Here is a 17005-nt window from a genome sequence, read left to right as displayed (position 1 = left end):
AATTTAGATTTTCGTTCACTGGCCTACACACAATGCCCGATAACGGCAAAGTGGAATTATGTTTTTCTAAATTTGTGCAAATTAATAAAATATTTTAAAAAGCTGAAATGTCTTGAGTCAATAAGTATTCAAACCCTACATAAGTTCAGGAGTAAAAATGTGCTTAACAAGTCACATAATATGTTGCATGGATTCACTCTGTGTGCAATAATGGTGTTTAACATGTTTTTTTGAATGACTACCTCATCTCTGTACCCCCACACATACAATTATCTGTAAGGTTCCTCAGTCGGGCAGTGCATTTCAAACACAGATTCAACCACAAAGACCAGGGAGGTTTTCCAATGCCTCGCAAAGAAGGGCACCTATTGGTTCACATTTTAAATACATTTTAAAAAGCAGACGTGAATATCCCTTTGAGCATGGTGAAGTTACTCATTCCACTTTGGATGGTGTATCAATACACCCAGTCACTACAAAGATACCACTCTCCATATTTTCAAGCATAGTGGTGGCTGCATCATGTTATGGGTATGCTTGTAATCGTTAAGGACTGGGGAGTTTTTCAGGATAAAAAAGAAATGTAATGAAGCTAAGCACAGGAAATCCTACAGGAAAACCTGGTTCAGTCTGCTTTCCACCAGACACTGGGAGATGAATTCAGCTTTCAGCAGGACAATAACCTAAAACACAAGGCCAAATATACACTGGAGTTGCTTACCAAGAAGACAGTGAATGTTCCTGAATGGCCGAGTGACAGTTTTGACTTAAATCTACTTGAAAATCTATGGCAATACCTGAAAATGGTTGTCTAGCAATAATCAACAACCAATTTGACAGAGCTTGAAGAATTTTTCAAAGAATAATGGGCAAATGTTGCACAATCCAGGTGTGGAAAGCTCTTAGAGACTTACCCAGAAAGACTCACAGCTGTAATCGCTGCCAAAGGTGATTCTAACATGTATTGACTCAGGGGGTTGAATACTTATCTAGTCAAGATATATTACTGTTTCATTTTTCAGGACTTTTTACAAAATGTTAGAATTTTTCTTCCCCTTTGACATTACAGAGTATTTAGTGTAGATCGTTGACAGAAAATGACAATTACATTTATTTTTATCCCACTTTGTAACACAACAAAATGTGGCGTAAACCAAGGGGTATGAATACTTTCTGAAGATATTGTATACCTTTGACCAGGGCTCTATGGGGATGCAGACAGAGATATCTGACCAGGGCTCTATGGGGATGCAGACAGAGATATCTGACCAGGGCTCTATGGGGATGCAGACAGATATATCTGACCAGGGCTCTATGGGGATGCAGACAGATATATCTGACCAGGGCTCTATGGGGATGCAGACAGAGATATCTGACCAGGGCCCTATGGGGATGCAGACAGAGATATCTGACCAGGGCTCTATGGGGATGCAGACAGAGATATCTGACCAGGGCTCTATGGGGATGCAGACAGAGATATCTGACCAGGGCCCTATGGGGATGCAGACAGAGATATCTGACCAGGGCTCTATGGGGATGCAGACAGAGATATCTGACCAGGGTCCAATGGGGATGCAGACAGAGATATCTGACCAGGGCTCTATGGGGATGCAGACAGAGATATCTGACCAGGGCTCTATGGGGATGCAGACAGATATATCTGACCAGGGCTCTATGGGGATGCAGACAGATATATCTGACCAGGGCTCTATGGGGATGCAGACAGAGATATCTGACCAGGGCCCTATGGGGATGCAGACAGAGATATCTGACCAGGGCCCTATGGGGATGCAGACAGAGATATCTGACCAGGGCTCTATGGGGATGCAGACAGATATATCTGACCAGGGCTCTATGGGGATGCAGACAGATATATCTGACCAGGGCTCTATGGGGATGCAGACAGAGATATCTGACCAGGGCCCTATGGGGATGCAGACAGAGATATCTGACCAGGGCTCTATGGGGATGCAGACAGAGATATCTGACCAGGGTCCTATGGGGATGCAGACAGAGATATCTGACCAGGGTCCAATGGGGATGCAGACAGAGATATCTGACCAGGGCTCTATGGGGATGCAGACAGAGATATCTGACCAGGGCTCTATGGGGATGCAGACAGATATATCTGACCAGGGCTCTATGGGGATGCAGACAGAGATATCTGACCAGGGCCCTATGGGGATGCAGACAGAGATATCTGACCAGGGCTCTATGGGGATGCAGACAGAGATATCTGACCAGGGTCCTATGGGGATGCAGACAGAGATATCTGACCAGGGTCCAATGGGGATGCAGACAGAGATATCTGACCAGGGCTCTATGGGGATGCAGACAGAGATATCTGACCAGGGCTCTATGGGGATGCAGACAGATATATCTGACCAGGGCTCTATGGGGATGCAGACAGATATATCTGACCAGGGCTCTATGGGGATGCAGACAGAGATATCTGACCAGGGCCCTATGGGGATGCAGACAGAGATATCTGACCAGGGCTCTATGGGGATGCAGACAGAGATATCTGACCAGGGTCCTATGGGGATGCAGACAGAGATATCTGACCAGGGTCCAATGGGGATGCAGACAGAGATATCTGACCAGGGCCCTATGGGGATGCAGACAGAGATATCTGACCAGGGCCCTATGGGGATGCAGACAGAGATATCTGACCAGGGCCCTCTGGGGATGCAGACAGAGATATCTGACCAGGGCCCTATGGGGATGCAGACAGAGATATCTGACCAGGGCCCTATGGGGATGCAGACAGAGATATCTGACCAGGGTCCTATGGGGATGCAGACAGAGATATCTGACCAGGGCCCTATGGGGATGCAGACAGAGATATCTGACCAGGGCCCTATGGGGATGCAGACAGAGATATCTGACCAGGGCCCTATGGGGATGCAGACAGAGATATCTGACCAGGGCCCTATGGGGATGCAGACAGAGATATCTGACCAGGGTCCTATGGGGATGCAGACAGAGATATCTGACCAGGGTCCTATGGGGATGCAGACAGAGATATCTGACCAGGGTCCTATGGGGATGCAGACAGAGATATCTGACCAGGGCTCTATGGGGATGCAGACAGAGATATCTGACCAGGGCCCTATGGGGATGCAGACAAAGATATCTGACCAGGGCCCTATGGGGATGCAGACAGAGATATCTGACCAGGGCCCTATGGGGATGCAGACAGAGATATCTGACCAGGGTCCTATGGGGATGCAGACAGAGATTTGACCAGGGTCCTATGGGGATGCAGACAGAGATATCTGACCAGGGTCCTATGGGGATGCAGACAGAGATATCTGACCAGGGCCCTATGGGGATGCAGACAGAGATTTGACCAGGGCCCATAGGAAATATGGTGCCACTCGGGATAAAGCAATTGACTGTGTAAAAAATACAAATAACAACCATCCTTACCTCTTCTGGAGGCTTCGAAGCTGTCGAAGAGGTTTATTCTCTGGATGTCGTAGGTCAGGGTGGTGTTGGGCATTAAGGTCCGGTTCCTGTTGATGTTTGTCGCAGCGAATTTAAAAGCCAGCTCCTCCACACTAATGGGTTCATTCTCAAGGGTCTCAAAGATACCCCCTGGAGAAATAGCAGAGAAGAGAGGGTAGTATTATTTTCAAAGATACCCCCTGGAGATTATTTTCTATCATTATCTGTCATTATCATTCACTTATGCATTTGTCGCAAAGGCTGTCTACTTTGTAGAGCAAAGCTCCAACCTAAAGTTGTGTAACGTGTCCCCCTCCAAAAAACAACTCCCAAGTCCTTTCATCATACAGTGCCCACTGAATGACCGACCAGCTTTAATAGTTTGGAAAAAGCTTTTGAACAAATCAGTGACATTGAGAGAAAAAGGGAAAATAGTCAGTGAACGAAAGTTTACTGCAGAGATCTGGGGGACTTTGTTGTGGCGTATAGGCACAGGAGCTGGTGGAATTATACTAGGGGTGAAGAAGTGCACTACATTGGGAATAGGGTGCAATTTGGGACGCAGCCTAGCTATCGGATTACAAGGTGGAAGTTGAAATCCTTCATCAACCGACTTTTTATTTATTTGACCCTTATTTTACCAGGTATGTTGACTGAGAACACATTCTCATTTACAGCAACGACCTGTGGAATAGTTCCAGGGGAGAGGAGGGGGGGTGAATGAACCAATCGGATGCTGGGGATGGTTAGGTGGCCGTGATGGTATGAGGGCCAGATTGGGAATTTAGCCAGGACACTGGGGTTAACACCCCTACTCTTACGATAAGTGCCATGGGATCTTTAATGACCACAGAGTCAGGACACCGGTTTAACGTCCCATCCGAAAAGACAGCACCCTACACAGGGCAATGTCCCCAATCGCTGCCCTGGGGCATTATTTTAGACCAGAGGAAAGAGTGCCTCCTACTAGCCCTCCAACACCACTTCCAGAAGCATCTGTTCTCCCATCCAGGGACCGACCAGGATCAACCTTACTTAGCTTCAGAGGCAAGCCAGCAGTGGGCTGCAGGATGGTATGCTGCTGGCTATGACTAATGGTATGATAAGAGGGAGTGAACCACAGATGGAGGTCACGGGAGGCTGGGTTCAAACACAACAACTGTTTCCTCTCTTTGGATTCGTTCCAAATGGCACTCTATTGCCTTTATAGTGCACTACCAGGGCCCATAGTCCCTTTAAACACAAACACTTATGGGCTAGCAGTGTGTGCCCATAGAGCGTTGGTCAAAAGTAGTGCACTATATAGGAAATAGGGTGCCATTTGAGACACACATTCTCTCTGTCCAAAAAAACACACATAAACTATAAACTATAAACTAAGTATGTGGACACCTACTCGTCAAACGTCTCATTCCAAAATCATGGGCATTAATATGAAGTTGGTCCCCCCTTTTCTGCTATAACAGCCTCCACTCTTCTGGGAAGGCTTTCTACTAGATGTTGGAACATTGCTGTGGGGACTTGCTTCCATTCCGCCACAAGAGCATTAGTGAAGTCGGGCACTGATGTTGGGCGATTAGGCCTGGCTCGCAGTCAGCGTTCCAATTCATCAGGGCTCTGTGCAGGCCAGTCAAGTTCTTCCATACCAATCACAACAAACCATTTCTGTATGGACCGCGCTTTGTGCACGGGGGCATTGTCATGCTGAAACAGCAAATGGCCTTCCCCAAACTGTTGCCACAAAGATGGAAGCACAAAATCGTCTAGAATGTCATTGTATGCTGTTGCATTAAGAATTAACTGGAACTAAGGGGCCTAGCCCAAACCATGAAATACAGCCCCAGACCATTATTCCTCCTCCACCTAACTTTAAAGTTGTCACTATGCATTCGGGCAGGTAGCGTTCTCCTGGCATCCGCAAAACCTAAACTCGGACTGCCAGACGGTGAAGTGTCATTCGTCACTCCAGAGAACACGTTTCCACTGCTCCAGAGTCCAATGGCGGCGAGCTTTACACCACTCCAGCCGACGGTTGGCACTGCGCATGGTGATCTTAGGCTTGTGTGCGGCTGCTCGGTCATGGAAACCCATTTCATGAAGCTCCCGATGAACAGTTATTGTGCTGACGTTGCTTCAAGAGGCAGTTTGCAACTTGGTAGTGAGTGTTGCAACCGAGGACAGACGCTTCGCACTTCAGCACTCGGCGGTCCCGTTCTGTGAGCTTGTGAGGCCTACCACTTCGCGGCTGAGCCGTTGTTGCTTCTAGACGTTTCCGCTTCACAATAACAGCACTTACAGTTGACCGGGGCAGCTCAAGCAGGGCAGAAATTTGACGACCTGACTTGTTGGAAAGGTGGCATCCTATAATGGTGCCACGTTGAAGGTCAATGAGCTCTTCAGTATGGGCCATTCTACTGCCAATGTTTGTCTATGGAGATTGCATGACTGTGTGCTAGATTTTATACACCTGTTGTTGACAGGTGTGTCCACATACTTTTGTATATATAGCAGTGGAGGCTCCTCAGAGGAGGAAGGGGAGGACCATCCTCCTCAGTGAATTTCATAAAAATAAAAATGGTAAAACATTTAGCAATAACAGCACTGTATAGGGGACTGACGTTACTATAGAAACTGTGTTTAGTTTTCCCCTCTCACTTTGGAGACGGTGTCATGTGACCTTCTGACTGTGTTTAAAATGAGAGCGAGAACTCATGCCAAAGAGTCGTGCTGCAGCTGGTACCATTGATAGGTTTGTAAAGGAGAGGAGAGGAGAGGAGAGGAGAGGAGAGGAGAGGAGAGGAGAGGAGAGGAGAGGAGAGGAGAGGAGAGGAGAGGAGAGGAGAGGAGAGGAGAGGAGAGGAGAGGAGAGGGAAATAAAACCATAACAAATGGTTGTGAAAATGAGCTGAGACCAGAACCTGTCATGAATTTAATTTAAATGAAACACAATCATTTCTGGGCTAGTGGTCTGTAAACTGCCAGGGTGGTGGTAAGGGGGGGGGGTGGAGGTAGGCAGGCGATGGGGGTCAGGGGGAAGAGGAGGAAGAGGAGGAAGGGAGAGGCAGGGGGGAGAGGCGGGAGGCATGGGGGCAGGAAGGGGGAAGCGAGGGGGGGAGTTAAAGGGTTTAGGGGTTGATGTAGGTTATGTGGTGGGTGCTCCAGCAGACAGATAATGGTGCTAGACAGTAGCACAGCCACTGCCACAGCCACAGCCAGCATTGTGGTCATATCTTACTCCAGCCATGCAATAACAGTACACTACTTCCGCCATGTAACAAGAGTCATTTATACCTGTTGCATCCCAAATGGCACCCTATTCCCTTTATAGTGCACTACTTTCAATCAGGACATAGGGCTCTGGTCAAAAGTAGTGCCCTACTGTATATAGGCAATAGGGTGCTATTTGAGTCGCAGCCACAGTGTTTTAAACCCAGGGTTTAAAGAGCGGAATGGTGTGGAAAACATTAGGGTTAAAGTCCAGGGAGATGAAATGCCATCACCACCTGCATAACATGACCAGACTAGATGAGACGCTGTGTCTTAAGGCACCCTGTTCCCTTTATAGTGCACTACTTTTGACCAGGATCTATGTAGGTAATTGGGTGCAATTTGGGATGCATTCTCAGTGTTCTTCATCTCTGTTGAGAATGCCTGTTGCACATTCTGCAGATCTACCTCCTTTTCCAGATCATCTAAAACATCTGGATCCACAGTCTGATAGAGGCAGAAATAAAGCTGTAGGATATACACACTACGGTGACGATCACATTCAGAACCAGCCAGACAAAGACACAAAGACAACCCTGAACATGCGCACACTTGGGCTTTGTTCAATAAAATAATAGAATATGACAGCAGTGTTATGAGACCTGAGACAACAGATATCTCTACAATATAGACATCACCTGAGACCTGAGACAACAGATATCTCTATAACGTAGAGATCATCTCAATGCTATCTTGGCATTAGGTCACGTGATCAGAACGTTTAGGAGTAGTACTTAATTATCACATCTTTTTATATACGAGCTGAAATGCTATTTTTCCATCTGACACCTCCAGAGGTATAAATCAATGGTTTCGTCCCAAATGGCACCATATTCCCTTTTCAGTGCACTACTTTTGACCAGTGCACTAGAGAATAGGGTATAGGTTCAGACACACACCGTGCTTTCAATAATTAGATCCTCACATCAGACTGATTTCATCATTTCAGCTCCACACTCTACATCTGTTTGCAAATTACATGTCCACCGCTACAATACACCAGCAAACCACAGCAACCATCGGGTCATTGGACTTTCTATGAAAAACTATCTTTGCGGAATTGCTTGTGAAATTGTGATTGATTTTGAAGGGGAACAGCCAGCGCTGAAGAGCAGAGCTGAGGAACAGAGCTGAAGAACAGAGCTGAGTCTCACTCAGTCTCTCTCAGTTTCACTCAGCCTCACTCAGCCTCACCCAGCCTCACTCAGCCTCACCCAGCCTCACTCAGCTTCTCTCAGTTTCACTCAGCCTCACTCAGCCTCACTCAGCCTCACTCAGCCTCACTCAGTCTCACTCAGTCTCTCTCAGCCTCACTCAGTCTCACTCAGCCTCACTCAGCCTCACTCAGCTTCTCTCAGCCTCACTCAGCCTCACTCAGGCTCACTCAGCCTCACTCAGCCTCCATCCCCAACACTGAGAAAGCCTTGTCCTGGCTCCCCAGTCACTGTCTGTGTCCCAAATGGCACCCTATTCCATACATATTGCACTGCTTTTGACCAGAGTCTGTTTGGTAAAAACGTTTGCAGTAAGCGACAAATATCAACATACTACTCATCCATACTGAGAGAGAGCAACTGATAAATATATCAATAATCTGTATAATTTCAAAGACCGCAAAATACCTTCTGCCCCTCGGTCAGTTTGGCCTTAGATAACATCCAGTTTAATCATAGTCCTCTCTAATAACTTCATAGAAATACAGGGACTGCAGCTACAGCAGGATGTTGTTTTTGTGGTTGTTGTTGTTTCGAACCATTATGCACACACACACACACACACACACACACACACACACACACACACACACACACACACACACACACACACACACACACACACACACACACACACACACACATACACAGACAGACAGACAGACAGACACAGACATGCACGAACGCACACGTGCACACACACACACACACACTCACACACACACACACACACTGAGCTCTGGTTGTGCAGTACATTGATTCTTAATTAAGGTTTATGAGAAGGTTATTTCAATAAAAGGTCTGCATCATTCCTATCAGTACGCATCTGTCCTGTCTGTACCTCTCCTCTCCTCTCCTCTCCTCTCCTCTCCTCTCCTCTCCTCTCCTCTCCTCTCCTCTCCTCTCCTCTCCCTCCTCTCCTCTCCTCTCTCTCCTCTCCCTCTCCTCTCCTCTCCTCTCCTCCCCCTCCTCTCCTCTCCTCTCCTCTCCTCTCCTCTCCTCTCCTCTCCTCTCTCCTCTCCTCCTCTCCCTTCTCCTCTCTTCCTCTTCTCCTCCACCTCTCTTAACCTCCTCCTCCCCCCTCTCCTTCTAACAGAACAGATTCCCTGTGGATAAATACCATTCTTTCCTCAGATTCCTACCTGAGGAGGATTCTTGAAGATCTATTCACACCATGCACACACGCACACAGACTGTGAAATGAATCTCCTGATTCCCAACATGCCACCTCATGGATTCACTCTGTTCTGTTCTGTTCTGCAACACTCGAAATCCCTGCTTGTCCACCTCAGCAAAACACTGGAACCACTAGAATACTAGAGCTATAGACCTACTGTAATGTAACTTTCTGCTCTGTTAATAGGCCTACTGTAATGTCACTTTCTGCTCTGTTAATAGGCCTACTGTAATGTCACTTTCTGCTCTGTTAATAGGCCTACTGTAATGTCACTTTCTGCTCTGTTAATAGGCCTACTGTAATGTCACTTTCTGCTCTGTTAATAGGCCTACTGTAATGTCACTTTCTGCTCTGTTAATAGGCCTACAGTAATGTAACTTTCTGCTCTGTTAATAGGCCTACAGTAATGTCACTTTCTGCTTTGTTAATAGGCCTACAGTAATGTAACTTTCTGCTCTGTTAATAGGCCTACAAGTAATGTAACTTTCTGCTGTTAATAGGCCTACTGTAATGTCACTTTCTGCTCTGTTAATAGGCCTACAGTAATGTCACTTTCTGCTCTGTTAATAGGCCTACAGTAATGTAACTTTCTGCTCTGTTAATAGGCCTACAGTAATGTCACTTTCTGCTCTGTTAATAGGCCTACTGTAATGTAACTTTCTGCTCTGTTAATAGGCCTACTGTAATGTCACTTTCTGCTCTGTTAATAGGCCTACTGTAATGTAACCTTCTGCTCTGTTAATAGGCCTACTGTAATGTCACTTTCTGCTCTGTTAATAGGCCTACTGTAATGTAACCTTCTGCTCTGTTAATAGGCCTACTGTAATGTCACTTTCTGCTCTGTTAATAGGTCTACTGTAATGTCACTTTCTGCTCTGTTAATAGGCCTACTGTAATGTCACTTTCTGCTCTGTTAATAGGCCTACTGTAATGTCACTTTCTGCTCTGTTAATAGGCCCACTGTAATGTCACTTTCTGCTCTGTTAATAGGCCTACTGTAATGTAACCTTCTGCTCTGTTAATAGGCCTACTGTAATGTAACTTTCTGCTCTGTTAATAGGCCTACTGTAATGTCACTTTCTGCTCTGTTAATAGGCCTACTGTAATGTCACTTTCTGCTCTGTTAATAGGGCCTACTGTAATGTCACTTTCTGCTCTGTTAATAGGCCTACTGTAATGTCACTTTCTGCTCTGTTAATAGGCCTACTGTAATGTCACGTTCTGCTCTGTTAATAGGCCTACTGTAATGTCACTTTCTGCTCTGTTAATAGGCCTACTGTAATGTCACTTTCTGCTCTGTTAATAGGCCTACTGTAATGTCACTTTCTGCTCTGTTAATAGGCCTACTGTAATGTCACTTTCTGCTCTGTTAATAGGCCTACTGTAATGTCACTTTCTGCTCTGTTAATAGGCCTACTGTAATGTCACTTTCTGCTCTGTTAATAGGCCTACTGTAATGTCACTTTCTGCTCTGTTAAAGATATTTTTTGGATATTCTTTCAGAAACAGATGATGCCAGTGAGTCACTGACAGTGCAGTACAATGCTGTGGACTGGAACATTCGGTTAGGGCTGTGTTGAAGGCCTGGCAGAACACTTTAAAAGCAATTCCCCTGACTTCTGCAGAGATTGCTTTCATGCTAAGCACTATGGATGTCATCTCTACCGTAAGGTCAGGATTCAATCCAAGTGCTCTAGTCGACAATGCGGCTTCAAGGTAAACACTGCAGTTGTCCGCTCAATTGGAATTTACCTTTGCAGATGGAATCCTTAATTGGTGAAACTGCCACGTCCGTTTGGAATATTACAACAACAAAGAAGTTACAACAAACAACCAACACTATTATTTTCTGAAATAATAGGACAGAAGAAGATGCAATGCTATTTTTTCCAAACTGCTGAATGCTCCTGTCCTCCGTCTCCCTCAACGATAAGACAGTGGAGCTGTTCCCCTGATGCACATCACATCTTTAAATGTCAAGCACGATATAGCGCGGTTTGAGATTGAATCCCGGCCAAGTCAAGTGCAATGCGACAACGCTAGACAGCTCCTAGACACCTCCTAGTCACCTCCTAGACACCTCCTAGACACCTCCTAGACACCTCCTAGTCACCTCCTAGACACCTCCTAGTCACCTCCTAGACACCTCCTAGACACCTCCTAGACACCTCCTAGACACCTCCTAGACACCTCCTAGACACCTCCTAGACACCTCCTAGACACCTCCTCCTTTTCTCTCTCTCTCAATTTCTCTTCATCTGTTTCTTTGGCTACTAATGCTAAAGGCCTATGAGTAATAATGGCCTATGAGTCGAGCATCGATCCACGTCATCTAGAAACAGTACTGTGCTATGGATCCACATGTGCCATCTAGAAACAGTACTGTGCTATGGATCCATATGTGCCATCTAGAAACAATGTTGAGATTCTCTTTCCCTCCTTTATTTAGAGCCCCTGATTAGAAATGGATTCCACTCTCACTGTTGGTTTATACTGATGTTCTGTACCGTGGAACCTGACCGTGTCTAGTATTCGGTCCAGTATGTCAAGAGGTACCTGTCTGGCCCTTATAGGGACCAGCACACACATGCCTGCATGGATATACCCAGACAATGCACGCATGGGCACCTGCGCACACACACACACACACACAAACATACACACACACACACACAGGAATGACCACTGCTGAAATTATGCTTCAACATCTTAAAGGTTACTGGGCCAACTAAAATGTACTGTACTGAAAGTAATGAATGATAGAATAGCTTTGAGAAATGGTCTTCGGTAGAAAATGAATCTCGCTTGAAGCTTGACCAAACGCAATGATACACTGTATGGCCATAATTATGTGGACACCCCTTCAAATGAGTGGATTCGGCTACTTCAGCCAGACCTGTTGCTGCCAGGTGTATAAAATCGAGCACACAGACATGCAATCTCCAATCTTGGCAGTAGAATGACCCGTACTGAAGAACTCTGTGACTTTCAACGTGGCACCGTCATAGGATGCTAGAGCTGCCCCGGTCAACTGTAAGTGCTGTTATTGTGAAGTGGAAACGTCTAGGAGCAACAACGGCTCAGCCGCGAAGTGGTAGGCCACACAAGCTCACAGAACGGGACCGCCGAGTGCTGAAGCGCGCACAAGCCTAAGATCACCATGCGCAACGCCAAGCGTCGGCTGGAGTGGTGTAAAAGCTCGCCGCCATTAGACTGGAGCAGTGGAAACGCGTTTTATGGAGTGATGAATCACGCTTCACCATCTGGCAGTCCGACGGACTAATCTGGGTTTGGTGGATGCAAGAAGAACGCTACCTGCCCAAATGCATAGTGCCAACTGTAAAGTTTGGTGGAGGAGGAATAATGGTTTGGGGTTGTTTTGTATGGTTCGTGCTAGGCCCCTTAGTTCCACTGAAGGGAAATTTTAACGCTACAGCATAGAATGACATCCTTTCCTCTTTCAGCAATGCAATGCCCCCCGTGCACAAAGCGAGGTCCATACAGAAATGGTTTTTGGAGATCGGTGTGGAAGAACTTGAATGGCCTGTACAGAGCCCTGACCTCAACCCCATCGAACACCTTTGGGATTAATTGGAATGCCGACTGCGAGCCAGGCCTAATTGCCTAACATCAGTGCCCGACCTCACTAATGCTCTTGTGGCTGAATGGAAGCAAGTCCCCGCAGCAATGTTCCAACATCTAGTGGAAAGTCTTCCCAGAAGAGTGGATAGCAGCAAAGGGGGGACCAACTCCATATTAATGCCCATGAATTTGGAATGAGATGTTCGACGAGCAGGTGTCCACATACGTTTGGCCATGTAGTGTAACTTAATACTGTCCTGTAGGCTCACAGAAAATACAGAATCATTTTCTCCTGCTACTGAAATCAATACCAGAGGACGTTTTATATATATTTATAACTTTTAATATCTGAACATAAACTCAGCTAGGTTTTCTCCATCAGTGTTTAGCTCAAATCACTGCATCTGCACCAAGTGAGTTGTTATTTACCCTTAAAAGCCTGGATTTTTTTAAACATTTTTTTTTGTCATTTATCAGACGCTCTTATCCAGAGCGACTTACAGGAGCAATTAGGGTTAAGTGCCTTGCTCAAAGGCACATCGACAGATTTTTCACCTAGTCGGCTCGGGGATTAGAACCAGCGACCTTTCGGTTACTTAACCACTAAGCTACCTGCCGCCCATATAGCGCGTCAGCCTGGGGAATGGTCGCTCCTGCGGTAGCTGAAGCACAAGCAGGAGGATTTCAGCTCTGAGAGATACTGCCACTGTGGCAGAACAAATCGATTAGTGGCCGTCAGTCTGTTGATCACTGTTGACTAAAGCTTAGTGGCACAAACACCTATTGTTGAAGGTCTAGAGGTGATATAGTCATACAGTATTTAGATCTAGAGGTCATACAGTCATACAGTATTTAGGTCTAGAGGTCATACAGTCATACAGTATTTAGGTCTAGAGGTGATACAGTCATACAGTATTTAGGTCTAGAGGTCATACAGTCATACAGTATTTAGGTCTAGAGGTCATACAGTCATACAGTATTTAGGTCTAGAGGTCATACAGTCATACAGTATTTAGATCTAGAGGTGATATAGTCATTACAGTATTTAGATCTAGAGGTGATATAGTCATACAGTATTTAGATCTAGAGGTGATATAGTCATACAGTATTTAGATCTAGAGGTGATATAGTCATACAGTATTTAGATCTAGAGGTGATATAGTCATACAGTATTTAGGTCTAGAGGTGATATAGTCATACAGTATTTAGATCTAGAGGTGATATAGTCATACAGTATTTAGATCTAGAGACCTTCCATGGCAAGCATTCCAAGTGAAGCTGGTTGAGAGAATGCCAAGAGTGTGCAAAGCTGTCATCAAGGCAAAGAGTGGCTATTTGAAGAATCTCAAATATATTTTGATTTGCTTAACACTTTTTTTTGGTTACTACAGGATTCCATGTGTGTTATTTCATAGTTTTGATGTCTTCACTATTATTCTACAATGTAGAAAATAGTAAAAATAAAGATTAAACCCTTGAATGAGTAGGTGTGTCCAAACTTTTGACTGGTACTGTATGCTTAGTCTATTACAATGAAAACAAACTTAAAGATACCAAAAACTACTTTGTCCAATCAAGCTAAATAACATGTGGCTGTCCCATGGAACTGAGTGTGTGTGTGTGTGTGTGTGTGTGTGTGTGTGTGTGTGTGTGTGTGTGTGTGTGTGTGTGTGTGTGCGTGCGTGCGTGCGTGCGTGCGTGCGCGTGCGTGCGCGCGCGCGTGCGTGTGTGTGTGTGCGTGCGTGCGTGCGTGCGCGTGCGTGCGTGCGTGCGTGTGTGTGCATAGAGAAAACTTGTTGGCTCACCCTACTTGTAGACTAGTTGAACGCCGATGCCAGCCTTCTCTCTTTCACGTGACAAAACGGTCTATGACTGTCATACAGTCGTACCGCTTTTAGTTTTTGTTGTCAAAAATACTTACTGGCCTTAACTTCCTCGCATGGGCAACAATGAACCAGCTAAGATAATTCGTTAGTTAACGTGAGCCTACAAGGCTACAGCTAAGCTACATGTTGAACTTCGATCATCTCAGACCAGTAGCACAATATATTAATTTATGGTTAGATCAGAAGCAGCATTATAATCATTGGCCTGTTCTGAGAATTAAGTCAAAACCACAAGTCCAAATCCCCATCTCCATCCATGGTTTAGGAAACGGCTGATTTAGCGAGCTAGCTACTGCAGTGCAACACAAGCAGACCAGAAACAGACACGTTTTTTCTGACAAAGACGTTTTGCTTTTGATGTGATTTGATTGGTGTGAAGCCAAATCCATACTGGCCTCCTTTGGTGGGTGGCTTTTGCTGCGCCAGGACTACCCACAGTTGAGCTGAGCTCAACGCAGATTGGCTAATTCTTTGATAATTTGCTGGTTTCAATCAATCAAATGCTACGGCGGCAACATGTCATAATTGAAACAGTACTCCCGAATCCAGGCTCTGTCGTAGCCGGCCGCGACCGGGAGACCCATGGGGCGGCGCACAATTGGCCCAGCGTCGTGCAGGGTAGGGGAGGGAATGGCCGGCAGGGATGTAGCTCAGTTGGTAGAGCATGGCGTTTGCAACGCCAGGGTTGTGGTTTCGATTCCCACGGGGGGCCAGTATGAAAAAAGTAAAAAATAATGAATGCACTCACTAACTGTAAGTCGCTCTGGATAAGAGCGTCTGCTAAATGACTAAAATGTAAATGTTATGCTCTTTTTGTCCAGACAGCATCAGATACATGGGCTACACATACTGAGACAGAGGGGGGCGCTGTTTCCCTCGCTCTGATGATTTCTCCGGTGAGATAGATTCAGCGAATTGAAGGGAAATTTTGAAAACACAGAGATATAAAAGATAAAATAGTTTTATTTTTTGGCCTGTGAACAGAGGGCTTTCCTATTTAAAGGTGGATTTACCACGTTAACATGCGCTCAGTATTCCGGATAATAGCACACATCCCTGTTAAGGCCTTATTCAGGATAAGCTGTTTACATGCACCTTTTATATCCCACTCATGAGTATCCCTGTAACCGTGAATAAACAGAATATCACTAATTTGCCCAGGGGACGGTGGGACCTTTAGATTGCTAGACGTTCGCTAAAATGCTAAAGTTGTCCACGATGAGACTCGAACACGCAACCTTTAGATTGCTAGACGTTCGCGTTATACACCTACCCATCCACCCTGATCAACCACCCTACTTTTGTTTTTTGCCTTAAGTCATCTTCTGTCTTATGTCATCGTACTAAAAGTATGGTAATTTGAGTGCCCCAGATTTACATTTACTACGCTACGTCTAGTCTATGAGACCAGGCTGTTATAATAGGCTACATGTGAGGCCTGCAGTCAGTGTCCATACTTCAGTTACTATTCCAACTATTACTGTTTCCCATCTCCACTTCAACGGTGATACTTCGCGAAACTGAGCCTGGCAAAACCACGGAAAAAAAACAACAACCGTAAACAGGGTAAGATGTTTACATGCCGCAGTATCCCGTCTTGAGATGAGCATATCCCAGGCGTCTCATTCTCAGTTTCTCAAAACCGGCACAGGAGCTTATTCGGGTTATTGTAAACGGGATATGATGTTTATACGCGTCAACTCAAAAAACAGAATACTTGAGTATCCCTAATAATAACGGGTTATTTGTGTGTGTGCGTGTAAACGTGGTCATTGTTGACGGTGCAGTGCATTGAATCCCAGCCTAGGTGAGGCTGTATGTTACTGAATCTACTGTGCTGTGTACTCTCCTTGTGGTCTATCCATGTATGAAACATATGAGGAATAACTTCTCTATTAAAAACAGACATCTTGAGTTACGTGATTTTTGTATTTTTCCATTTCTCTTCAACTGTAGAGGGCATCCAACCGCACATCTACATATTGGAAAGCACTGTGCGTGGGGAAAAGGTCAGGTTCTGTTCCTATAAAAGTCTTCCCTTTCTTTAAAGGTGCACTATGCAGAAATCACTCCTCCATTTCCTGGTTGCTACAATTCTCATAGTTCGCCTAATTTCAGTTTATGTGACAAAAACAAGCATTGAGCATGTAGAGAATCATTGTACCGTCTGAACCGCTGTGAAATATATTTTCAATAACCCAAGCTGGTGTACAAATCTGAAAGTAAAAGACTTAAAAAACGAAACTTGAGAACGGGAAGCATAGAAATAGCGCACATAGAACAGATCTACCGCTTCTTAGACTGGCTTTCAATGAGAATGACAGATCTATAACTCACATTTCTATGTGAATTTGGTCATGTCGCCCCATAAAGTTACATATTGCAGCTTTAAACTGATTCAATTACAGTATTATGAGTTCCACCACAAG

General features: G+C 45.4%; 1 protein-coding gene across 2 annotated transcripts in view; it reads right to left on the bottom strand.

The window, feature by feature from the left end:
• Positions 1-17005, bottom strand: part of LOC121566853 (glutamate receptor ionotropic, kainate 1) — a 103856-nt gene that overhangs the window by 67889 nt on the left and 18962 nt on the right. For both annotated transcript variants that reach the window (XM_041876738.2, XM_041876739.2), the window contains exon 2: positions 3433-3600. In XM_041876738.2, coding sequence (XP_041732672.2) covers positions 3433-3600 — 168 coding nt within the window. The remainder of the gene's footprint in view (positions 1-3432; positions 3601-17005) is intronic.

Source organism: Coregonus clupeaformis, chromosome 5 (assembly GCF_020615455.1).
Source record: "Coregonus clupeaformis isolate EN_2021a chromosome 5, ASM2061545v1, whole genome shotgun sequence".
NCBI lineage: Eukaryota > Metazoa > Chordata > Actinopteri > Salmoniformes > Salmonidae > Coregonus > Coregonus clupeaformis.
The sequence above is the reverse complement of the archived record's forward strand: the minus strand, read 5'-3'. Positions and strand labels throughout refer to the sequence as shown.